At 47.4% G+C, this 25,210-nt stretch overlaps 2 protein-coding genes across 24 annotated transcripts in view; one reads left to right on the forward strand and one right to left on the reverse strand.

Moving 5' to 3' along the window:
• ARMH1 (armadillo like helical domain containing 1) overlaps window positions 1-19,781 on the reverse strand; it is a 52,453-nt gene extending 32,672 nt beyond the window's left edge. For 11 of the 20 annotated variants that reach the window (XR_010138384.1, XR_010138386.1, XR_008515237.2 and 8 more), the window contains exons 1-2: window positions 19,610-19,781; window positions 3,106-3,333 (exon numbers count right to left, since the gene is read on the reverse strand). Coding sequence is in view for 16 of the 20 variants with exons in the window: in XM_054535898.2 (XP_054391873.1) it covers window positions 3,106-3,311 (206 nt within the window). In the remaining 4 variants the exon portion in view is untranslated. Of the gene's footprint in view, window positions 1-3,105; window positions 3,334-4,668; window positions 4,796-12,873; window positions 12,952-13,441; window positions 13,475-19,453 lie in introns of those variants that run through there. The other 9 variants (XM_002810916.6, XM_054535922.1, XM_063719226.1 and 6 more) reach the window with 8 other exon arrangements.
• TMEM53 (transmembrane protein 53) overlaps window positions 19,739-25,210 on the forward strand; it is a 39,438-nt gene continuing 33,966 nt past the window's right edge. For 2 of the 4 annotated variants that reach the window (XR_010138409.1, XM_063719285.1), the window contains exon 1: window positions 19,802-19,996. Coding sequence is in view for 1 of the 4 variants with exons in the window: in XM_063719285.1 (XP_063575355.1) it covers window positions 19,936-19,996 (61 nt within the window). In the remaining 3 variants the exon portion in view is untranslated. Of the gene's footprint in view, window positions 19,997-20,479; window positions 20,561-25,210 lie in introns of all 4 variants that reach the window. The other 2 variants (XR_010138410.1, XR_010138408.1) reach the window with 2 other exon arrangements.

A 25,210-nucleotide genomic window follows, 5' to 3' on the forward strand; every position in this document is an offset into this window, starting at 1 on the left:
GAGGCTAAGGTGGGAAGATTGCATGAGGCTAGGAGTTTGAGACCAGCTTGGGCAACATAGCAAGACCCCATGTCTACAAAAATTTTAAAAACAGAAAAATTAGCTGGGTGTGGTGGTGCATGCCTATAGTCCTATCTGCTTGGGAGGCTGAGGTGAGAGGATCCTTTGAGTCTCCAGGAGTTTGAGGCTGCAGTGAGCTATGATTGTGCTGCTGTACTCCAGCCTGGGCAACAGAGCAAGACCCTGTCTCAAACAAACAAACAAACAAACAAACAAAAGAACATTTGGGTAAACCTACAGATGTATTCCATGGTTATTCCCTTTGGCTTGTGTTACAGGCCTGAATCTGAAAAATAATTTTATCAATAACTTAAATGTGAGAAAGAGAGCAGTGTTTACTTAAACCTTTAATTCTGCCCAGCAGCAGACGTTGGGTCATTCATTCCTCTACTCAGCAAACGTGCCAGGCGTTGTGCTACATGTTAGAAATATAGAGATAAGTAGAACAGATGTGATTCTTGCCCACAGAGATCTTAAAATCCAGTGGGGGGAAAGAGAGATATTAAGCAGGTAATAACAATAAAATGTTACGATTATTAAGACAGAGGAAGTCTATGAATATATATAAGAAGGGAACCTAAGCTAGCCTGGGACTCAGAAATGGGCTTCCTGAGAAAGTGATGTTTAAATTGAGACCTGAAATGATAGAGTAGGAGTTGGTCAAATAAAGACGGGGTTTATTTATTTTTAAAGAGATGAAGTCTTGCTCTGTCGCCCAGGATAGAACACAGCAGTGTGATCATAGCTCACTGCAGCTTCAAACTCCAAGGCCTAAGTGATCCTCCCTCCTCAGCCTCCCAAGTAGCTGGGATTATAGGTGTAAGCCACTGTGCATGGGTCAAGGAGGGGGTTTAGAGAAGGCGAGAGGGTACAGGCAAGGAGAGAAATATACAATAAAAGGGTCTGAGATAAATCCGTAGAGTGCCATGGGCACACAGAGCAGGAATATCCTCAAATCCACCTATAACTTGAACTATCACCTTTATGGTGACCAGATCTGTTTTTAGCCTTGACCTGCCTCCAGGGATCCTGAGCACAGACATCTCAAACTCAACATGTCCCAAAACAAGCTTATCTACCCTCAAACTTACTCCTCTTCTTATGTTCTCTTCCACATAATGGTACCATATTCCCCTAGTTTACTAGGCCAGATATGTGACACTCATCTTGTGGCATATGAGTGAAGATGGACATATGGGTATGGAATAGTTGGATATATAGGTATGGAACTCAGATTCAAGAGAGAAATTTGGGCAGGGGTACTTATTTGAAAGCCCTCATACAAGAGTGGTGTTGAATCTTGACAATGAACTAGTCCCTCAGGGAGAATCTGAGAGTGAGTAGAGAAGAGGGACGAGGATGGAATCCCAAGGAACAGCATTTAAGGGGTGGCTGAAGAAGAGCAGGAAATGCATAGACACCAAGATAATCGGTATCAGAGAAACCAGGAGTGTTTTGAGAAGTGGGAAAGGTTGATTGACAAATGCCACTGAGAGGTCACCCATAAGGACTGAGGATGCAGTCCCTGGGTTTTGCAACTGGAAAAACATGGGTAACCTTAGCAAGACCTGCATCAGTAGAGTGGGAGGCACCGAAGTCAGATGGCAGCAAGTGGAGGAAAGGGAGGAGAGGAAGTGGAGACAGGGAGACTCAACAACCTTTATTTTTATAATTTTTTAAAAATGTTTTGAGATGGAGTCTGTCTCTGTGGCCCAGGCTGGAGTACAATGGTGCAATCTTGGCTCACTGCAACCTCCGCCTCCCAGGTTCAAACAATTCTCCTGCCTCAGCCTCCGGGGTAGCTGGGATTACAGGCATGTGCCACCATGCCCAGCTAAGTTTTGTATTTGTAGTAGAGACAGAGTTTCCCATGTTGGCCAGGCTGGTCTCAAACTCCTGACCTCAGGTGATCCGCCCACCTCGGCCTCCCAAAGTGTTGGGATTACAGGCGTGAGTCACCGCGCCCGGCCCCTCAACAACCTTTTCAAGAAGCTTCATTGGGCGCGGTGGCTCATGCCTGTACTCCCAGCACTTTGAGGTCAGGAGTTTGAGACCAGCCTGGCCAACATGGTGAAACCCTGTCTCTACTAAAAATACAAAAATTAGCCAGGTGTGGTGGTACATGGCTGTAGTCTCAGCTACTCAGGAGGCTGAGGCAGGAGAATCGCTTGAACTGGGGAAGCAGAGGTTGCGGTGAGCTGATATTGTGCCATTGCACCCCAGCCTGGGCCACAGAGAGAGACTCTGTTTCAAACAAACAAACAAACAAACAAAAGAAGCTTCACCATGAAGGGCAGAAACTGGGGTTGGGTGGAACATAGATTTGAAACAGGGATTCAATTTTATTTTTTAAAGTAGAAGAGATTTCAGCATATATAAATGCTGAAAAAACGCTGGTTATGAGGCAAAGGTGAAAGCTATAGGAGAGAAAGAATAAGGAGATAGGAAGGGGTTCAAGTGCAGTACAAATAGAGGATTAGCCCTAGACAGAAGGTATACCTACTTCAACTCTGATGGGAGCAAAAGAGGTTAGGGGTGAGAAAGAAATACAATTATAGGTTGGGAACACAGGAAGCTGAGAGAGTTCTTGACTCTAAGGATTTTTTTTAATCACTTTTTTTTAACACTAGATGTCCTGTTCTAAAATATCAGAATCAAGAGAAACCTCCTTTGACAATCTCCTCTCCTTTTCATTTTTGAAGGTTGCCTAATTTTTTTTGTTTTGTTTTGAGACAGAGTCTCACTCTGTTGCCCAGGCTGGAGTGCAGTGGCATAATCTCAGCTCACTGCAACCTCTGCCTCCCGGGTTCAAGTGATTCTCCTGCCTCAGCCTCTTGAGTAGCTGGGATTACAGGCACCTGCCACCATGCCTGGCTAATTTTTGTATTTTTAGTAGAGACAGGGTTTCACCATGTTGGTTAAGCTGGTCTCGAACTCCTGACCTTGTGATCTGCCTGCCTCGGCCTCCCAAAGTGCTGGGATTACAGGTGTGAGCCACCGCGCACGGTGCCTAATTTTTTTTTTTTTCTGTTCAGCAAAGGATACGTGATTCTAAGTGAGGTGGTCAAGCGTACCAGGAACAAACTGGCTCCCTGGGAAAACTCCTGCTCCAGTTCAGGGGCAGTCTTGCCTTGGTTGGTTTCAATGAACTTGTCGAGGATGTGACTCCTTGCAACTTTGCCAGCGTTGTCCCACTCCTGTAAAAAACTTAAGAGCCTGCTAATTGCTGCCTGCTCCTTTATAGAAGTCATGATCAATCAGTCCTGAAGTTGGCTACAGAGGGAGAGAAAACAGACAGGTTACCAGAATGTTTAGAATCATGCAACTCCATTATTTTTCTAGCAATCAGCTGGAGGCAGTGTGTGGCTCTATCATGCAAATGGATGTAGTTATGCGCAAAATATACTCTAGGACTGGTCACCTGCTGCTTGAACAGGGAGGCTCTAGCTGGAGTGTAATGGGATTAAGAATATCAGTGTGCTAAATGTCTGCTCTTTTAAGAACTAAAACTTTAGCTCTTTGGCTTCTCTACTGATGCCAGCAACTAAAAGACCACAGCATCCAGCTGAGATAAAAGTGCTTGCTAAGGCTGGGTGTGGTGACTCATGCCTGTAATTCCAGCACTTTGGAAGGCCCAGGCGGGCGGATCACTTGAGGTCAGGAGTTTGAGACCAGCATGGCTGACATGGCGAAACCCCGTCTCTACTAAACATACAAAAAATTAGCCGGGCATGGTGGCAGGCACCTGTAATCCCAGCTCTTGGGAGGCTGAGGCAGGAGAAATCGCTTGAACTCAGGAGGCGGGTTGCAGTGAGCCGAGATCGCGCCACTGCACTCCAGCCTGGGCGACAGAGTGAGACTCTGTTTAAAAAAACCAAAAAACAAAAAACAAAATCTGGGCCTCTCTTGTGGCTTACTTCATACGGGGTCAGAGGCTTGATGTCTTGAGACATGGCCTCCCTCTTATGCCAATCACCTAAGTTAAAGTGCTCCTTAATCTTGTACCTCGGGCTTTTACACTAACTCTTAAAAACGACTTAAAAAAAAGTTAGTGGGAAGAAAAAGTTCCCATTCATAGTTGGATTAATGGGCTGTGGTTTGTAGGAGTCTGTGTCCTTGGGAGAGTATTTTCAGTGGGGGAGGGAAGGTTTAAGATAAACCCGTTTTCCAAAAATAGTTGTGATTGAAAGTGTTATTATCCATAACAAATGTTAGTGCTGATGGGAGAGAGGCATGTGTGATTCTTTTGTCTAACAGACAAGTGAAAGTCATATTTCACATTATCATGGGGTTTTCTGTGATTTACAGAATATTTGTGAAACATTACTTGCAGGGGCCATGATTGATATGGAGAGAACAGCTTGTGTGTAGGAGAGATGTGTATTTCACGAAGACTGTTCAACATGAAATTTACAGTCCCATAAAGTGCTTCTACATCTTCGCCAGAGATCTAGTTAAAAGGACTTTACAGTCTGAAACATCCTAAAATTGATTCTAAATTAACGTTTCCTCACATGTATTTGAGATATTGATGGGGCCCAGCTATCAGAATTTTATTAGGAAGCAATAATCTGAGGCACGCGGAGACAGACATACGTACACACCAACCTCTACTACTCCCCAGAGGACATGGGATGTGTGCTTCCAGAAGGGCGTCCACGCAGCCTCCAGGATGGAGATAACCATGAAATCTAGCTGGCCTTAAGAACCAGGTGAATGACTGCGGACCAACCTGAACACAAAAATGACCAAACCCCCTCATGGGATCCTGCATCTATCACTGTGAATGCCACTGCAGTCATAAGTCTGAGAATAACCTAGGGAGGCTGTGGCTGCCTTCAATGGCCAAACTGACATAAAGAAAATGGGGGTGAATGGCTGTTTTAGACCCTAGGGAGGTGGGGTTGAGGCATCACCACTAGCTTTATCAGGAAGGAAAGTACCCTGTGCCCCTGCCCTTCCTTAAATGGACCCTTTCTAGTATCAAAACTCAATGTGCCATTAGAGATGCACCCAGTGATTCCAGGACACCAAAGGCAGGGACCTCTAAGCAGGGCACTCCACATTAGGCTCCTCAATGTTTCCTTGGACCTCAGTCTCCCCTATTTTCTTTGAAGACATTAAAAGAAGCATCAACAAACGGCAGCTTTAAAAGTCACTGTGATGCAGCTGTAAATCTTATGTATGTGGTGAAGGCCCATCCTGTGGCTCTGTATAAGGTACCGTGGGAGATGCAAAGGTGAATACCATGCTGCAGGGCCCTGGAGGAGTTCCCACTCTTGGGGGAGAGTGGAAGAACATGAGATCTGGAGTCAGACTGGGTTCAAGGCTCAGCTCCGCCACTTGCTGTTTTGAAAAAAGTCAAATAGTAATAGCACCTGCCTCACCTCTTGCTGCCCTCCAGTCTCTCCTCACAGAGGAGGCTACTTTAAACTCTTTTGGCTATTTTTTTTCTGCTGTTTACCCCTGTATTTCCAAATAACGAGCTTATACTACTTGTTATGGGCTGAACTGTGTTTTCCCCCAATTCCTATGCTGAAGTCCTAACCACCAGTACCTCGGGATGTGGTTGTAAATGCAGATAGTCTTTAAAGAGGAAATTAGGTTTAAACTATGTCATTAGGGTGGGCCTTTATCCAATATGATTGGTGTCCTTATAAGAAGAGGTGACTAGGATACAGACATACACAGAGAGAAAACCAGGTGAAGACACAGGGAAAAGATGGTCATCTGCAAGCCAAGGAGAGAGGCCTCAGAGGAAATCAACTCTGTGACACGGTAATCTCAGCCTTCCAGCCTCCAGAACTGTGAGATGATGAATTTCTGTCATTTAAGTTATCTAGTCTATAACACTTTGTTATGGCAGCTCTAGCAAACTAATACACTGCTATCATTCGATGTATCAACCTTAGGCAATATTTATGTATTTATCATTCTGGCAGGTGAGGAATTAGGTCTTCATTTTTTTTTTTTTCCTGAGATGAGGTCTCACTATGTTGCCCGGCCTGCAGTGCAGTGGCTATTCACAGGTACGATCATAGTAAACTGCAGCCTTAAACTCCTGGCCTCGAGCAGTCCTCCTGCCTCAGCTTCCTAAGTAGCTGGGGCTATAGGCGCATGCCACCTTGCCCAGCAGAGGAATCAGTTTTATTGCACCACTCTAACTCCCATTTTTTTTCTTTCTATCCTCCAACATTATTTCCCATACTTTATAGTTAAATCAATAGCGTTTACGTTATTATTATTATTTTTTGAGATGCAGTCTCACTCTGTTGCCTAGGCTGGAGTGCAGTGGTGTGATCTTGGCTCACTGCAGCCTCTGCCTCCCAGGTTCCTGCGATTCTCCTGCCTCAGCCTCCTGAGTAGCGGGGATTACAGGCATGTGTCACCACACCTGGCTAATTTTTGTATTTTTAGTAGAGACGGGGTTTTGCTGTGCTGGCCAGGCTCGTCTCAAACTCCTGAGCTCAAGTGATCTGCCTGCCTCGGTCTCCCAAAGTGCTGGGATTACAGGCGTGAGCCACCGCACCCGGCATGTTAACATGATTGATCAAGTAAATAAACTCTTCAAGTAGCAAACTATTACATTTTTTTCTTACAGTTTGGTTTTACCTGGAGTTAATAATTGTCATTTTTTTTCCTATTGTTTGGTTTGAAGTACCAAGGGCTATTTCATTCCAAATGTCCCAAATATGTAGTGATTATTTTTCCAAATGTTCAATCTGCAACTGATTAATTCCATCTTTTCCCTGGAAACCTCTGTCCCACAGATCTCTTTCTACTATAGTTTAGACTGGTTGCTCACGAAGGCTGGTATGCAAATGTTGTCCTGGGATTTCCTCTTGCCAAGTTTTTCTGACGGATGCCCATTTCCTGTCTCTCACATCTTCTTCCTTCTTTGTGTACTCCCTTGTTTTGTCCCGGAAAGTCTAAAAATCTCGTTTTTGACCACATGTTGGATTGGCTGGGTATATAACTCCGCGTTAGAAATAAGCTATCTGGGCTGGGCGCGGTGGCTCACGCCTGTAATCCTAGCACTTTGGGAGGCCGAGGCAGGCAGATCACGAGGTCAAGAGATCAAGACCATCCTGGCCAACATGGTGAAACCCCGTCTCTACTAAAAATACAAAAATTAGCTGGGCATGGTGGCATGCGCCTGTAGTCCCAGCTACTCAGGAGGCTGAGTCAGGAGAATCGCTTGAACCCAGGAGGTGGAGGTTGCAGTGAGCCGAGATTGTGCCACTGCACTCCAGCCTGGTGACAGAGTGAGACTCTGTCTTAAAAAAAAAAAAAAGAAAAAAAAAGAAATAAGCTATCTGGCCAGGTGTGGTGGCTCATGCATATCATGCATATAATCCCAGTATGTTGGGAGGCTGAGGCAGGAGGATCACTTGAGCCCAGGAGTTTGAGACCAGCCTGGGCAACACAGTGAGACCTCCATCCCCCCACCTCCAAATTAGCCAGGTATAGTGGCACACACTTGTAGTTTCAGCTACTTGGGAGGCTAAGGTGGCTGAGGTGGGAAGATCGAATGAGACCAGGAGGTCGGGGCTGCAGTGATCTGTGATCCTGCCACTGCACTCCAGCCTGGGCAACAGAGCAAGACCCTGTCTCAAAAAAAAAAAAAAAAAAAAGCTTCCCTCAGATTCACCCTCCCCAGTTGCTGTTGCTGATGAGAAATCTGAAGTCATTCTGATTCCTGTGCCTTTGTCTATTTTTTTTCACTCCTGATGATTTTGAAACCTTTCTGAAGTTGTATGATGATATGCTTTGGTGAAGGTCTTTTTTCATTTACTATAGTAGGCCCTTGGTGGGCTCTTTAAATCACTGTATCCTTCAGTGTTTGGATATTTATTAGGCAACTAGTCTTCTCACTGGGGAATTCACAAATGTCAGTCAGTGGAAGGTTTTTTTTTTTTTTTTTTTAACACCCTCATAGAGATATCAGGGTCTCTGGAGAAGACTTTCCTACTTTCCCAGGGAGGGCGAGAGAGTAGGGGTGCTATTACAGACACCTCGCCATGGCATGTTGGGAGTCATGTGGGGGAAGGGCTCACGCAATGCTGTGTGTAGACCTTCCCTCTACGGATCAGTTTTCAACTCTACGTCTCATTCCTGCCCTTCAAACTCTGCCTGAGGTCCCTGTGCAAGGAGGCCTGCACAGTCCAACTTCCTTCCTCCTCTTGCAGCAAGAAAGTTGAGAGTCATTTCCTTCTTGGCGGTTGAGGGTCTGGAGTGCGGGCAAAGTGCTCTGCACACAGAGGTCAGTGAATCCCCCTAGGTTGGGCTCCATACCTCATTTCTGACCTTCAGTGGTAATTTGTGCTTTCAAGCATTAAGCCTCTTAGAGGTCAAACTAGCTGAATTGACTGGTTTCTTGTTGGTAAGCTCCCCTTGTTGGCACTTGCTTGCAATTTCCTCTGCTTCAAGCCAGTTAACCTCCCTGCACCTGCCTTCTACCTTCCAAATATTTCATCTCCTGTTGCCTCCTTCCATGAACTTTTGTGACTGAATGCTTTTTAAAATTTCTTCAGTGAGGTTATGTCACTAAGGTTTTTGAGAAGTAGGGGGAGATAAAAGACATTAAGTATATTTAATTAAGAGCCTCCAGCCATGTATTACTTATCTCAACTTTTCTTTAATAGTAAGCTTGATGAGGGTTAAAAAAAAAAGACCCATTAAAAAGAATTAATAAGATGAAAACAGTGGAAAAAAGACCAAAATGTGTCAATTTCAAGAGTCAGTTCCTGGGATAAATTTTGCATCTAAGCTTGTTGACCGCTAAGGAAAAAGGGATGTTAGCTGTCTTTCCTGGTGAAGGGAGAAGGAATGAAGGCAGGGAGAAGAAACTGACATTTTTTAGGTGTTGATTAAGAGCTGTCCATACACCATACACACACACACACACACACACACACACACACACACACACACACACACACACAATCTCTCTCTCTCTCTCTCTGTGGTTGTTTTTGTTTATAGACATGGGGTCTCTCTGTGTTGCCTAGGCTGATCTCAAACTCCTGGCCTCAAGCTATCTTCCCACCTTGGCCTCCTAAAGTGCTGGAATTACAGGTGTCAGCCACCACACCCGGCCTAAATTCTTTGTTTTAATCCTCTTAAGATCCTCAGGAGGTCATCATTATCCACAATTTTCAGATGAAGAAACTAAGGTTTAGAAGGGTTTGCTCATTTATTGAAGGTCTCAAAGCTAAATAGGGATGGGAATGGGATTTGAACTTAGATCTGTATATAACTCCAAAGTCCAGGTTTTTCCCCACTAAGCCAAGGACATGGATCCTGTTCTCCTCTGTGCTCCAAGGTGTCACCAATAATCTCCTGTTGTCAAATTTAGTGGTTAGCTCACCGTCCCACCGTGCTCGGTCTCTCTGATGGATTGTGAATGACTCTTTTCCTAACCCCAGTCTCCCCCGGTTCTACTCCAGACTCTCTGAAGCCTCAGTTGCCGTTGCAGGATACTGCCTTTACAGGTCGTTTTCCCATTCTCAGTTCTCTTCTCATGCTTTGTAATCCCTGGGTGACCTCATTCACCCCATCACTTCAAATTACATTTATAGGCGCAAGACTCTCAAATCCGTATCCTCAGTCTGGGCCTCCCACATGAGCTCCAGATCTCTTTATGTACTTAAGTGACCGGCAGACTCTTCATTGGTATGTGTCACAGGCTCCTCAAGTCAACAGGTCCCAAACTGAACTCATCAACTCACACCTGCCCCTTGCCCTGTGTTGGTCCTATTTCAGTGCTTGGGTCACCACCCTCCTAGTCAGCCAAAAGTTGTCTTTGACTTATTCCTCTCCCTTGCCCTCATCTGAACTGTTGCCAGCTCCTGCCAATTATATGTCCTAAATTTCCCTGAGATCAGTCTATCTATCTTCACCTCCACTGCCGCTATTTTAGTTTCACACCCTTGTTCCTCATATGGATTACTGCAACAGCCTCCACTGGTCTTCAGGCTTGCCCCAGCCTAAACTCCACAGTGATGTGACATTTTTTATTTTTATTTTTATTTTTGAGACAGGGCCTTGCTCTGTCACCCAGGCTGGAGTGCAGTGGCACGATCATAACTTACTGTAGCCTCAACCTCCTGGGCTCGAGTGATCCTCCCACCTCAGCCTCCTGAGTAGCTGGGACTACAGGCGCATGCCACCATGCCCGCCTAATTTTTATTTTTATATTTGTTTATTTTTTGTAGAGGTGGGGTCTTGCTTTGTTCCCCAGGCTGGTGTCAAACTCCTGGGCTCAAGCAATCCTCCTGCCTCGGCCTCCCAAAGTACTGGGATTACAGGTGTGAGCCACCAGGCCAGGGTTTGATGTGAGATTTTTAAAAGTACAAATCTGACACATTTCCCTGCTTCAAACTCTTCAGTGGTTCCTTACTACCTGAGGATAAAGTTTCAAACATTTCAGGCCAAAGAATTTCCATCTAAATTCGGCCCCAAGTGAAACCTGACACCCCACCTCAACCCATGCTGCTGCTTCTAAATCAGGAAGGGGGCTGCCCACTATCCTACACCTCAAACACCATTCTCTAAATCCCTACTATTGTTCCTGAACCCTTCCTCCTCCTCTAAGGTCAGGCCGTCTGTCTTTCCCTCTCTACCTTGCCACAGTGCTGATCAATGACTTTGACACATAAGCCTTCCTATTTACTCAAGAGTCACTAGGCAATTTCAACATCAGTGTGCTCCATCTTTGTAATTTGGGTGGCTAGCATGGTCTCTGGTAAAACACAGGCACTCAATAAGTGTTATTTAAACTGACATCCAACACACTGTGCTCAGAATGCGCACTTTAATTTCCTTAGCTCTGCACATTAGTTAATTAAACAGATTCCCAGGTGCCAACTCTGAGCCAAGCATTGGGCTTGGGATTGGTTAACGTGACAAACATAGACCTTGCCCTCGGGTGCTTACAGACTGGCAGGGCAGAGAGACAAGCAAAAAGGTGATTTTAATGAACAGTGGAGAGCTCTCTGATGGGATATATCCCAGGTTCTGTTGGCGCACAGAGGAGAGACATGGAATGCAGACTCCAGCGACCTCCAGCTTTCACCTCCAACCAACGCAGCTTTCATACCCAAGACCCACACCCCAAATCTGTGACTGGCTAGCACCATCCCACCTGTGAAGTCTACCATTCCAAGCTCCTTACCTTCCCACCTCTTCCATCTATTCTCAGAAGACCTACTTTTGGGTTTAACAAAGAAAGTTACAGGCCATTAGGTAAGAATGTCGTCATACTCCTCTTCTTTCTTCATCTCTATCCACACCCATCCTTCTCCTCTCCTTCTCTAGCCGTCTACCAGAGCTCTGCATCCATCCACCCTGCCTCCTCAGGGCCCTCATTCTACTCATTACTCCTGCCTCCCTTGTATCCTCAACTCCTCTATTTAGGCATTTTTCTTGTTAGCCTTGATTTTTATCTACCTTTATTATTATTTATTTGTTTATCAATGTATTTATTCGAGATAGGGGCTCACTCTGTCACTCAGGCTGGAGTGCACAGCACCGTCATAGCTCAATGCAGTCTTGAACTCCTGGGCTCAAGCGATCCTCCTGCCTTAGCCTCCTGAGTAGCTAGGACTACGGGTGTGCACCACCACGCCTGGCTAATTTAAAAAAATTTTTTAGAAATGGAGCCTCATGGCCAGGCGCAGTGGCTCACGCCTGTAATCCCAGCACTTTGGGAGGCCGAGGCAGGCAGATCACGAGGTCAGGAGATCGAGACCATCCTGGCTAACACGGTAAAACCCCCTCTCTACTAAAAAATACAAAAAGTTAGCCAGGTATGGTGGTGGACGCCTGTAGTCCCAGCTACTCGGGAGGCTGAGGCAGGAGAATGGCGTGAACCCGGGAGGTGGAGCTTGCAGTGAGCCAAGATCACACCACTGCACTCCAGCCTGGGTGACAGAGCGAGACTCCGTCTCAAAAAAAAAAAAAAAAAAAAGAAACGGAGCCTCACTATGTTGCCCAGGCTGGTTTGGAACCTCTGGCCTCAAGCGATCCTCCCACCCTGGCCTCCCAAAGTGCTGGGATTATAGGTGTGAGTCACCCACTGTGCCTGGCCTAAGTTTTGCCTATCTTTAAACAAAAATAAGCAAAAATCAAGACAAAAACCTCAACCTCACATTCTCTTCATCATCTCTCTGGTTTTTTGACTCTGACTTCACAGCAAAGCTTCTGAAAAACAGTGTTCATACTCTTTTCTGTTTCCCCACTGACCATTCTCCCCTCAACCCATCACAGTTGGGCTTCTGCCCCACCACTTCCCTTCCATCACGTTAGCCAATGTCTCTGGTAACCTCTGAATTGCCCAGTTCAGTGAGGATGTCTTAGTCCTTTGCTCACTTGTCCCTCTTACTGCAACAGCTAATATCATTGACCATTCCTCTTGCTCAAAATGCTTTCTTGCTTGACACCTCTTTACCATGGCTTGGTTTGCCTAAGTCTCTGGCTGCTGCCTCCCCCCATTATTTGAGTCTCCAGTGCCTGTCACATTATATTGTAAGTCCTCAGTAAGTTGCCTCATAAGACATTCAAACATGACTAGGAATCCCTCTGCCCCACCCCCAACCTCACTAAATTCAACAAATAGTGACAAGTATGTCCGATGCCTTATCCTAGGCCTTTGGGGATAAATGTAAAAAAGACACAGTCCCTGCCTGCAAGTACACAGTCTGAGGGTGGCATACAGCCTTGTAAACAGGTGATTCCAATTCCAATAGTGTGGCAAGTGCTGTGACAGAGTAGGTACAAGACACTCTAGAATGAGAGAGAGGGACATCTAACCTGGCCTTGGTTTGGGTGCTGGCTGGAGTGAAAGGCTTTCCAGAGGAGATGTCATCCAAGCTGAAAAGCAATCTGCAGCTATGGAAGAGGTGAGGAAAGTGTCTTTTAGGTAGAGGGAATCAAATCTGCAATGGCTCAGAGATGGGAGTGTAGGACATAAAGAATTGCAAGTGGGAGGCCAGGCGTTGTGGCTCACGCCTGTAATCCCAGCACTTTGGGAGGCCGAGGCGGGCAGATCACGAGGTCAGGAGATCGAGACCATCCTGGCTAACACAGTGAAACCCCGTCTCTACTAAAAATACAAAAAATTAGCCAGGCATGGTGGCGGGCTACTCGAGAGGCTGAGGCAGGAGAATGGTGTGAACCCAGGAGGTGGCGCTTGCAGTGAGCCAAGATCAAGCCACTGCACTCCAGCCTGGGTGACAGAGCGAGACTCCGTCTCAAAAAAAAAAAAGGGGGATTGGAAGGGGGCGAGTTGGAGGTGGGGGCACCAGTTAGGAAGTCATTCCTACGGCCTTGACAAAGATGCTGATGATATTAGGGTTGGAGAGAAGTAGAAATGTCACACCGTTTGAAGAAACAGGGCCTGGTGACTGACTGGCTGTGGAAGATAAAAGACGGGGAGGAATCAAGGAGGATGCCTGGATAACTTTGCTTCCAACTTCACAGAGAATATAGGGGCCATCAAGCACAACCCTCTCCTCTTAAGATCATCATATCAGCACCCACCCTCTCCGTGTGCACTAGGTTCTACTGCTATCTTCAATCTTCCCATCTTCCCTGACTCCTCTTAAACACTTGCTCAATCCCCACCAACCTAAATAAATATACAAACAAAGCCATCTCCTAACTACTTTTTCCATAAGCTTCCACCCTTCCTACTTGCTTCACCCCCAGATTTCTCCCTTAGCTCACTGTGGCCTACTGGATAAAGTCTAAACCCAATACGGCACTCAAGGCCCTTCAAAACTTGGCCCCAGCTGGGCGCAGTGGCTTACACCGATAATCCCAGCACTTTGGGAAGCTGAAGCGGTGGATCATGAGGTCAGGAGTTCGAGACCAGCCTGGCCAACATAGTGAAATCCCGTCTCTACTAAAAATACAAAAATTAGCTGGGTGTGGTGGCACGTGCCTGTAGTCCCAGCTACTCGGGAGGCTGAGGTGGGAGAATCACTTGAACCTGGGAGGCTGAGGTTGCAGTGAGCTGAGACCGTGCCATTGAACTCCAGCCTGGGTGACAGAGTGTGACTCTGTCTCAAAACAATAAACAAACAAACAAACAAACTTGGCCCCAATCTAACTTCATCTCTAGTCACTTCCACATTACAACAACCTTGCACTCTCAACTCCCCAGGCTCTTCCAGGGCCCTCTGCATCTCAGTGTTGCTCTGCCATCAGGAATGGCCAGGTTCCTTTTTGCCCTTTGGCAAACTCCCTGGGACAACTAGGGGTTTGCAGCTCTGGTCCCATCCGTGCCACCTCTTCCTCTACTATGCTTTAAAACTTACCCATCCTTCCCACTAGAGTGTGAGTTCCTCAAGGGCAGGGGTTGGTCTTCCCTATCTCTTTGTGCCAGGCATAATGCCTGGCACAAAATAGATGTTGAATAAATGCTTGCTGAATGTGTGAAGTGAATGTGTGAAGAAATCAGCCAGCTCCTGTTGAGATGATTATATCTGAATGTCCCTGATATGCAGGTCCATAAAACTACCAACTTCCCAAAGCTGCCATGTGCGGAGTAGCAGAATCTCCATCCAAGAAGGCCAGTGCAAAGTCTACGAGGTGTTTTACAGCTATGACAGGAAATAGCAATGTCAGCAGCGGTGTCATCTTTGGACACTAAGGATAGGGATTCGGTGCCATGAACGGTCAGTTAAATTGTAATTGGAGTGAACTGTTCTTCTGTAAACCATAATGTTATTTAGCCGCAGCCAAATGGCATTCAAGAAGGGGAGAAATTTTTTTTGAAATGTCAAAGAAATTATTTCCAATTTGGTGCTCACAACCAGAGACTCTAATGATCAGTGGAAATGAGAAGCAAACAAATTAGCACTAATGGAAAATGGCTTTTGGAAAAGAGGATTTAATTTATAGTCAACTGATCATGGCATGCAGCATGCAGTAAAAGTCAGCTTCACCAGCTTGATCATAAGAACTGGAGCACACATGGAATGCTAGAGAAAAATATATGTATGCCATCATGCTTATTGGGATCTCTCTGTAAGTGGCAGCCAGTTAAAATAGTCATTATTTTACCTCAGAGAGAAAACGGTGCGAAAAATCAAGCACGAGAAATTAAAAATCCAGATTAGGAACCTCGGTCCAAATTGGTTTGTTTGTGGCCTTCTAACCTTGGCAAAGTCTTCTGCAAGGATGACAGACCTACTTTGTCTTCAGCCCAGAGCGGACTCTTTGTTTTTAATTTCCTCTCCATCTTCAGAGGTGATTAATAAATCTGGACTCATCCATAAATCATTTCTGTAGTGGCCAAATGGTTCTTCTTCATGCAGGGAAACTAAAATCACACAATCTCAAAAGCCTCAGCTCTCATGCTAAGCCAAAGGTCCTTAGCAACAAGCGAAGGGGAGGTATTAAAAATCAAGAGGCCAATAGGGCTTGTTTCTAAATAAAATTTCCCAGAGGGCTTCCCCACACCCCCGCAAATCAAAAGACACCTTCGGAAAGCAAGAGGCCTCCAAGGCATGGGTTGCCAGCCTGGCTCACTGTCCCCACATGGCCTCGGAGACAACAAGCGAGTCACTGCCTCCTATTCCTGTAGGTTTCACATGTAGAATGAGACAGGCCTTCTCCTTGGGCTCCCATCCCTGACTCCTAACTCTCAGTTCTCCATTCAGAGATAGGGAGAGAGAAACATTATCTCCTCAAACTTCCAAACAAGGTGTCCTTATTTCTCTCCCAGGGGCATATGCACTCCAATTTGTTACTTCCTTCTCATGGACCCTCTTCTGCTCCCCAGTCATACCCTGACAGGCGCCCCTACCCCTGCTACTTATCACTTCCTGGTAGACTCCATCTGCCGCCACCTTTTCCTCACATCTGTCCATTTTCTCCATCCTCTCCCCACAGGAACTCCTTTCCCCCATCTCCTTCCTATGAAATCCTCTGCCTTCATCTTCTCCCCACTTGGCCTCATTCCTACCCACAGCCCCCACTCTTCTCCCCAGACTCACTTCTGCCTCCAACCCTGCTCCACAGACCTGCCCTCATCCTCTCTCCACAACATGTAACTGGCAAGGTCAACCACATTCTCCTCGCCCCTTCACTGCTCTATGCTTCATCTTCCTCGACCCATTTCCCAGCCTTCCTTCCCTTCCCAACCTTTTTACTCTGCTCTTGAAAACCCTTCTTCCCAATCGGCTAAGTCTCCTTCCCAATCAGCCTCTCCAGTCACCTGCCCGCCACCAGCCTGCATCCAAAGCTGGCTCTACCCCAGGACTCCCCTTCTGCATGGCCCTCCTGGTAGAATCTGTTTAGACTCTTACACCCCCAGGATTTCAGGTTTAGGAGGGGGCCTCATGTCTCCTTGCCAAAGCTCAACTCAGTTCCTTATTCCACCTCCTTCTTGTAAAAGCCCTTACTACTTCAAGGGTCATCCCATTTAACTGTCTCAGCCTTTGCCCCTCCTCATGCTGTCACCTACAGACTCCAGAAAAACCTGCTCCGCCCATCAAAGACTGGTACCTAGCTCATGGGCATCCTCTCCCCTTCCCTCCCCTCAAGTCTTCCTGTCATCCAGGGGGAGTTCAGTGGCCACATCAGCATCCTGACTGTCTCCTGTACTCCACTTTGGCCACTGACTCCCACGGCCACACCCTGGACCTTGTCATCACCGGAAACTACTCAAACTTCATTCTTCCACTTTCTGATCACAACTCTCTCATTCAATGATCTCTGATATGGATTCTCTGACTTCACTGGGACTTCTAGCCCATACATTTTTTTTCACTCTCCTATCCAGTTTAGATACTAAGGCCCTTCATTTCAATCACTGTTTTGCCACAATCTTCAACTTCCTTGTCCTTTGTCCTTCCATTGTATCCGCCTGGTAAAACCCAAACCTAGATCAATTAAACTAACCTCTCTGTACCCACCACTAGGTGGCTGAATGTTGTTGAGGGAAAAATGCATATTACACAACCTTGCAGACTGCTGCTCCCGAAAATTAACGGTCACTAACCTCTACAAGGCCATTATAACTGCCCAGAAATCTGTTTGCTACCTTAGTCATCTCACTGCCACTCTCCAGTGCTGCTATTTTAATCTTTCTCTGCTCTTTTCAATCTCGCACACCATCTCCAATACCACTCTCACTGGCTGATATCATGTTCTTATTTGACAAAGAAAATGGCAACCATCAAAGAATTCCCTCAACTTCCTGTCACCAAACCCACCAATTAACCTCAACATAATGCTTCCCTTCTGCCACAAAACAAATGTTCCTCCACCCTTCTAAGTGAATTTCTTCACCAACACTTTGGTGAAGTCTTTTTTTCAGGGGCACCATTCTCAGTTATCTTCTTTCCCTTATAGTTTTATCTTTTTCCCCTTTGCTGGATCCACACCAACATTTCTCCCATCCAAATAAAAACCTGTGTTTCCTTCCGGCTATTGCCTTCTTTTTTCTTCTCCTAAATAGCCAAGCTTTCTGAAAATGTATCTTACATGAATCTTCACTTCCTCAATCCCATCTGCTTCTCAAACCACTGTAGTTTGACCTCTGCTCCCATCACTCCACTGAAACTGCACTTGCAAAGGTCACCAACAACTTCCTTGTTTCTAAATCCAGTGGATTCTTTCAGGCCTTATTTTACTTGATTAGTCATAAGCCTTCAACACTTTCCTTCCTTGGCTTCTGAAACACCACATACTACTACTAATCTTCTTACCATTTTGGACACTTCATCTTGATTACCTTTGAAGGTTCATCCTCCTTTGCCAGACCCTCAAACTTGGGTGTTTCTCAGGGCTCTGTCCTAGGTCTCTTCTGACTCTACACTTACTCTCTGGGCAAGCTCAACAAATCTATTGGTGTGGCTGGCATCTATAAGGCCCCATAGACTCCCACACTGCAACTTCCAGTTAGACTTATCTGGCGAACTCCAGTTAGGCATATCCAACGGCCTTCTGGATACCTCCACTTGGATGTTCCATTGGCACCCCAAGCTCACCGTGCCCAGAACTGACCCTCTCCTAAAAACCCCTGCTTCCTATCCTTCCTGTTTGCCCAAGCCAGGAATCTAGAAGTCATCCTTCATTTCCGTTACTTCCCCCACACCCAATCAGTAACCAAGTCCATTTTTCTCTAGCTATAAGTGTCTAAGGAATTCACCCTGCCCTTTCCATTTCAGCTGCCACTCCATGCTTTATGCCACCATAATCCTTCCCCACTACTGAAACAACTTCCTAACTGGTCTCCCTCCTTCTCCCAATCCTCAATCCAGTTCCTGCACTAATCTTTCTTTTTTTTTGAGATGGAGTCACGCTCTGTCACCCAGGCTGTGGAGTGCAGTGGCGCAATCTCGGCTCACTGCCACCTCTACCTCCCAGGTTCAAGCCATTCTCCTGCCTCAGCCTCCCAAGTAGCTGGGATTACAGGCGTGCACCACCATGCCCGGCTAATTTTTGTATTTTTAGTAGAGATGGGGTTTTGCCATGTTGGCCAGGCTGGTCTCAAACTCCTGACCTGAAGTGATATGCCCGCCTCAGCTTCTCAAAGTGCTGGGATTACAGGGGTGAGCCACCACACTGGGATCTTTGTTTTGTTTTTTGAGACAGGGTCTCACTCTGTCACCCAGGCTGGAGTGCAGTGGCACAATCATGGCTCACTGCAGCTTTGACCTCCTGACTCAAGTGATCCTCCCACCTCAGCTTTCCAAGTAGCTGGGACTTCAGGCATGCGCTACCATGCCTGGCTAATTTTTAAAATTTTTATTTTGTAGAGATGAAGGTCTCACTATGTTGCCCAGGCTGGTCTTGAACTCCTTCAAGCCATTCTCCCGTCTTGGCCTTCCAAAGTGCTGGGATTACGAGTTTGAGCCACCGTGCCTGGCATGCAAAGAGTCTTTCCCCCTCCCTATCTCTAAAAGTCTTTCAAGGCCCAGCTTAAGAGCCAACCCCACTGCCATAAATGCCCCTTCTCTGATTCTGAGCTCCTCAAATCCTTACTCTTCTGTAGTATTTATCTCACACGCAGAATCAGAGCTGCTTCATGCATGGTTTCTCTCCCTCTCCCGTTAAGGCATGGGAGAGGGAGGGCCAAAGGCTTGATCCTCACTAGGGCCTAAGGAAACTTATTTAGCCCACCCAGTCTCTGGCACATAGTATGTAAATATACTGGCACATAGTATGACACATAGTATGTAAATATAGATAAATGCAAGAAAGTTGCACTCCCAGCTTCTCGGTGGCCCTATCAACAGGGCATTCTCTAAAGTCATCAACTGAAGACTGCTTCCCACCCACCCATCCATTCATCCATCCATCCAGAATATGCCTCGACCCCACTGGGTGGAGGCTGGGTCGGCACGCGCCCCCTAGGCCGTTTTGTACGGTTTTATACCTCCAGCCCTCGGAGTTGCGGCTGATAGACGATGGCAGAGGTAGCTAGATGATGCAAGTCAAAGGGCACACGCTTCAGCCGCGTAGGATAGGACTCTGTTCGGACAAGTGACCCTGCCCATTCCCAGAATACAGTAACTCTTCAGCCGCCTCTCACCTACATAAGAGGGTGGGGACTCTTCCTGACCGGCGCCCCGGCTGACCAATACCTGATCCAGATCAAGCGAGTTAGCCAATGGCTGTGGGCCAGTAATAGGGGCGGGGCATGGTTGCTAGGGCCGAGCTAGTGGGGTGAGGCGAGAGGCTCTGGAAGAGACTCGGTGGTTGCTAAGGCGGGAGGTCACAGAGCGCGGCGCAGGGATTGGGCCGTGTCGGGGGAGGTGTGTGGTGATTGGGCGGTGCCCAGGAGGCGCCCGGGTGAGGCACGGGTGCGCAAGCGGGAGTTCCGGCTGGAGGCCCGTGCTCTGGGCCGGCGCCTTCACCATGGCCTCGGCAGAGCTGGACTACACCATCGAGATCCCGGATCAGCCCTGCTGGAGCCAGAGTATGGAATGAGGGTTGGGTCCAGGCGCGGGGAGGTGAACTCATGAACCTGTGGGTTGCGAGCGCAGCTGTAGCCCCGCCCCTCATGCGGCCCCGCCCTCCCGCGGGCCGCCCCCTCATAGGGTCTGGCAGGTCCTAGACTTAGAGAGGCTCAGAGAGCCCCGCCCCTCGTAAGCCCCGCCCCAGAGTGTTCCTCCCTGGCGAGCCCCGCCTGTGCCCCGAGTCAGCTGCTCGCTTGAGACCTCTTTTTCTGTCTTTCCTGTCGGGGTGCTCAGGTCCATGCCCTTTAATCACTTCTCATAGCTGAAGGCTGCCGAAAGCTGGATCCCTCCTGATTCCTTTGTTTGGGATTGGGCTTCCCACATCTAGCTTATCACTTATTATTTTCCCGAAGGCGTGGAGGGGGAGCTTCGCGGGGTCACCGGTCCTTGCAGAAGCCCAGGACTCAGAACCCTTAGCCGTCCCTCTCCACTCTTCTTGGCAGTGGTTAACAGTGCAGTCTCTGCCGTCGGATAGAACTCGACTGAAATCCTGACTCCTTCCTTTAGGAGCTGGATTACCTTTGGTAAGCTACCTTCTCTGAACTTCAGTTTCCTCCTCTGCAAAACGGGGATAAGGATAGTAACCTTCCTCATAGGGCTGTTGGGGCCATCTGGAGATTGTGTAAAGGGCCTGGCATGGAGTGAGTTCAGTAATTGGCATTTACGATCAGCATTGTTTCTCTCCTTACATTAAAGAAAGACATGTAGGAGTCTCCACAAAATTAGGCTTGACAGCAGGCCCGCATCCATGACAGTGTGAGTAGATCGGGGTCAGAGAGTGGAAAGTTTGGTCTCTCTGGGAATTCTGGCAGAAGGGCCTTGAAGTATGATCAGCCTGAGGCCAGCGTGTCCCTCACTTGCGTTAGTCCAGCATCGCCTTCACGCCTCCTGTCTCACTGCCTGCAGCCCAGCCTCTTAAATTGCTACCACAGTGATCTTCCTAATGCAAAGGTTTGATCTTATACTCTGCTCTCCATAAAACTTACCTCCTTCAGGAGAGCCTTCCCAGATCCCTCCCGTAGCATCTCATGTTCTTTGGTTGGAGTCTAGGAGAGGGCAGCCCTTAGGCTCCCACAGAACAGATGGCCCCAGGCCAGCTGTTTTTCCCTAGAGCTGGATCTGCTGGCTTAGCGCTTTTGGGTTTTTAGATGTAAAAATACTTTGGACACGTTTTGGCGTCAGCAAGCCATGAAGTCAGTTAATATTATTTCCTTTGGAGAGCCGTCGGCTGCAAAGGGTTGGAGCTGCCTTCTGCACGGCCAGGAGGGCAGCCTCGTGGTCCTGGTTCACATTTCAGCTCCACGTCTTACAAGTTATATGTCTTTGGCAAGCTATTGAACCTCCCTGAGCCTGAGATTCCTCCACTGTGAAATGGGAATAGTACTAGTGCCTACCTCCTCGTGGGATTGCGAGGGTTACGAGGTAGCGTTTGGATGTGTGTCCCTGGCACAGTGCAGGTGCTGCCATTGCATTGCTTCCCCTATGGTTCCCCCTCCCCCCCACTTTCTTTTTTTTTTTAAGAGATGAAGTCTCCCCTGTCACCCAGGCCAGAGTGCAGTTGCGGATCCTATGTTTCCCTTTGCTGCTCCAGGAGGCTGGGTCTTAGAATTGGAAGAAATCTCAGAGGCTGTTTTGTCCTGCCTCCCTCTGTTGGCATGAGTGCATTCCATTGCTAGCAGACCCTTGCCTGAGGTGATGCTTCTGCCCAAACATCCTAGCCTGTTGGAGGCAGCTGGGATTGTTAGAAAGCACTTCCCTTTCTTGAGCCACACAATAGGCCTTCCTGTAATTTCCGCTCTCAGTTCAGCATTTGCTGTGTCCTGGCCGTGGGATCGTTGTTGGCCACTCTGTTGGCCACTCAGAAGTGACTCACACACCCAAGGAGCGGAGGTTTTGGGGAGGGGAGTGAATTTATAAGCAGGTGGTTTCAAAATGATGTGCTAACTGCAGGGCTAGAGCATTGTGGTGGTAACCATACAGAGCAAGGAATCTTCCTGTCTTCAAGAGGACAGCTTGGTGCCTTCACATTTCCTCCAAGGGAAACACCTCCACGGCCTTCAGTTGTTTCTCTTCCTTATTGCTCCTCCTGACTGGCTTTAATTCATTGCCCTTCCCTCTCACAGTGCATGCTCCAGAGGAGAGCTAGAGGTTGTCAAACCCCTCAGAAGGAGATCACGACTCTGTGGGCCCCTGAATCCATTTGCTTCCTATCTGCAGAGCTTCCCTCCAGGCCAGCATGGCCTCATAGAGTGACAGTCTTTTGGAGCCCCAGAGATTGTCTGTCTTTTGCAATTACTGTTTAATGGTGGAGAAGTGTGTAGGACATTCATATTTAGTTTCTGAAATTACTTTTTAAAAACTTTTTTTTTGAGGTGGAGTCTCGCTCTGTCACCCAGGCTGGAGTGCAGTGGCACGATCTCAGTTCACTGCAACCTCCGCCTCCTGGGTTCAAGCAATTCTCCTGTCTCAGCCTCCCAAGTAGCTGGGACTACAGGCACCTGCCACCATGCCTGGCTAATTTTTGTAGTTTTAGTAGAGACAGGGTTTCACCATATTGGTTAGGCTGATCTCGAACTCCTGACCTCAGGTGATCCACCCACCTCAGCCTCCCAAAGTGCTGGGATTACAGGTGTGAGCCACTGTGCCCAGCCTTTAAAAACATTTTTTTTTTCAGTTTAAAAAAATTTCATTTTCTTATGTGGAGACAGAGTCTTACTATGTTGCCCAGACTGGTTTGAAACTCCTAGGCTCAAGCAGTCCTCCTATCGCAGCCTCCCAAAGTGCTGCGATTACAGGTATGAGCCACTGCGCCTGGCCTGAAATTACTTTTCCCCTGTATTTGAAAAATCGAAACCACAGAGCCCATCACTGCTGTGAGCTGACAGAGAAGCTGATGCTAGCACATTAGCTAGCTGGAAGGCAGCTGCAGATCTGCAGTCATTCAGAGCCCTGAGCCTTGTAGGTCAGGCTTGGCAGCCCAACATCCTCCTGCTGGGAATCCTACCAGCCAGTACCTATGGCTGCCCACACTGATGGTCGTCTGCCCAGGCCTTTGCTAAAGCCGGTCGTTTGACCCAGAATCTGCCTTCCCTCTCTTTTTCCCAGACCAGGGATCCCCTCACTCTCTCAATACCCTCTCTTAACTTCATTTCATTTGGGAAGGGTCTCTCCTGGGGCTCCCATAAGCACTATATTTTCCTGTTGTTGTGTTTTTGATGGCTTCACTCACTGTCACCAGGGCCTGGGAGGGATGAGGTGCCAAGTGAGCTGAATGGAATCACTTGGCAGCACTGTAGGACCAAGCCAGAGCTGCTCTGACATCCCAGGCCCAGGCCGTGCCACCCCTCCTCCCATCCAGAGAATGGTCAGCCAGGTCCTACCTAGATCCCCTCTGTGACCTGTTCTTAGGCCAGCAACCTTCTTAAAGGCACCATGTGGCTCTCATGTTCAGTAAACATAAAGAAAAATTCATTCATAGAATTAATGGGGCGGGGCCTGGGCCTGGGACAAACATTCTGCTCTTGAAGTAAACAGAAGGTCTTAAGGGGATCACAGAGAGGGGAAGTGAGGGGATTTTTGCTCCCCAGGTTTTACCGTGTGCCTTTTTTGCTCATCAGTGGCTGAGGTCAAAGAAATATAGACATCATTTTAACCCTCAGGAAGTTGTCTGGGGCACCCAGGAAACAGTGCTGAAGGGTCTGGACCACCATGGTGGGCCCTGTAGTGGGGGAGGCTTCCTAGAGAAGAGCAGCCCAAGCTGGACCTGAAGCTTCAGGAGGGCTGACAGACCCCCATGGTGAGCAGCAGACAGTGCAGAAGTCAAGTCCACGGCCATACCACCTTGAACATGCAGATCTCAGAAGCTAAGCAGTGTCAGGCCTGCTTGGAACTTGAATGGGAGAAAGTGCAGAAGTAAAGCCCTGAGGGGGGACAGTGAGTGGCTGGAGGGAACAAGGGCCTGGCAGGGGGCTGCGCTGTGCTTTTGTGGGTGGAGAATGAGATGAAAACCTGAAGATCTGTCATGATGGACAGACCTCAAAGACCCAGGAGAAGAGTCGTTTGGGATTTGATCCTTGTCTGCCAGGGGTCTGGGATTTGATCCTTGTCTGCCAGGACCCCAAAGGCCTTTTTTTTTTTTTTTTTTTTTTAAATACAGAGGAGTTGTATTTATTTTTGGAGTCATGATCTCTTTTCTTTCACCTCTAGATAAGAACCCTTTCTGGCTGGGCGTGGTGGGTCATGCCTGTAATCCCAGCACACTTTGGGAGGCCGAGGTGGGCAGATCACCTGAGGTTGGGAGTTCGAGACCAGCCTGACCAATATGGAGAAACCTCGTCTCTACTAAAAATACAAAATTAGCTGGGTATGGTGGCGCATGCCTGTAATCTCAGCTACTCAAGAGGCTGAGGCAGGAGAATCGCTTGAACCCAGGAGGCGGAGGTTGCAGTGAGCCGAGATTGTGCCATTGCACTCCGGCCTAGGTAACAAGAGTGAAACTCCGTCTCAAAAAAAAAAAAAAAAAAAAAAATAGAACTCTTTCTAAGTGTCTGCTCTATGCCAGGTGCTGGTGCTGTACTAGACCCTGGATTTGAGATCCAGGCCTCTTTGCAGGCCTCCTTTTCTCTGAGTGTCTGTGGCACTTATACTGTTAACCATGTTCTATCCACATGCCAGGCCCACCAGGAGCTCCTTTCGTTATTTTATTAATCCTCACAACCACCTTGTGAAGTAGGGAGAACCCTTAATCCTGTTTTACAGATGAAGAACAGACGCTTGTGGGGAGGTAAAGTGTCTTGCCCAAAGTAATTCCAGATTTCAGCTTAAGAGCCTTACTCCAGAGCTTGTGCATGTCGAGATTTCAGTTGCCATTAGGAGGGGCTGCCTGAATGTGATGCCATTTCTAGGAAACAATTAGGGACATGCACAAAGAAAGAGGTGTCCATTAAAGTATTTTTATAACAGCAAAAAATTGGAAACAGCATCATATCCAATAATGAGAGATTTGGTCACCATAAATTATGAAACATTCTATAGCCTCTCTGAAGCCACTAAAAATAATGGTGTAGAAATATATAAACTGACAGGGAAAAATGTTCACAATATATTGCCAAACGGAAGAAAGCAGATTACAAACAATATGATTCCAATTTTATTAGATATTCATTTTCTACTTT

Source organism: Pongo abelii, chromosome 1 (assembly GCF_028885655.2).
Source record: "Pongo abelii isolate AG06213 chromosome 1, NHGRI_mPonAbe1-v2.0_pri, whole genome shotgun sequence".
NCBI classification, from domain to species: Eukaryota; Metazoa; Chordata; class Mammalia; order Primates; family Hominidae; genus Pongo; species Pongo abelii.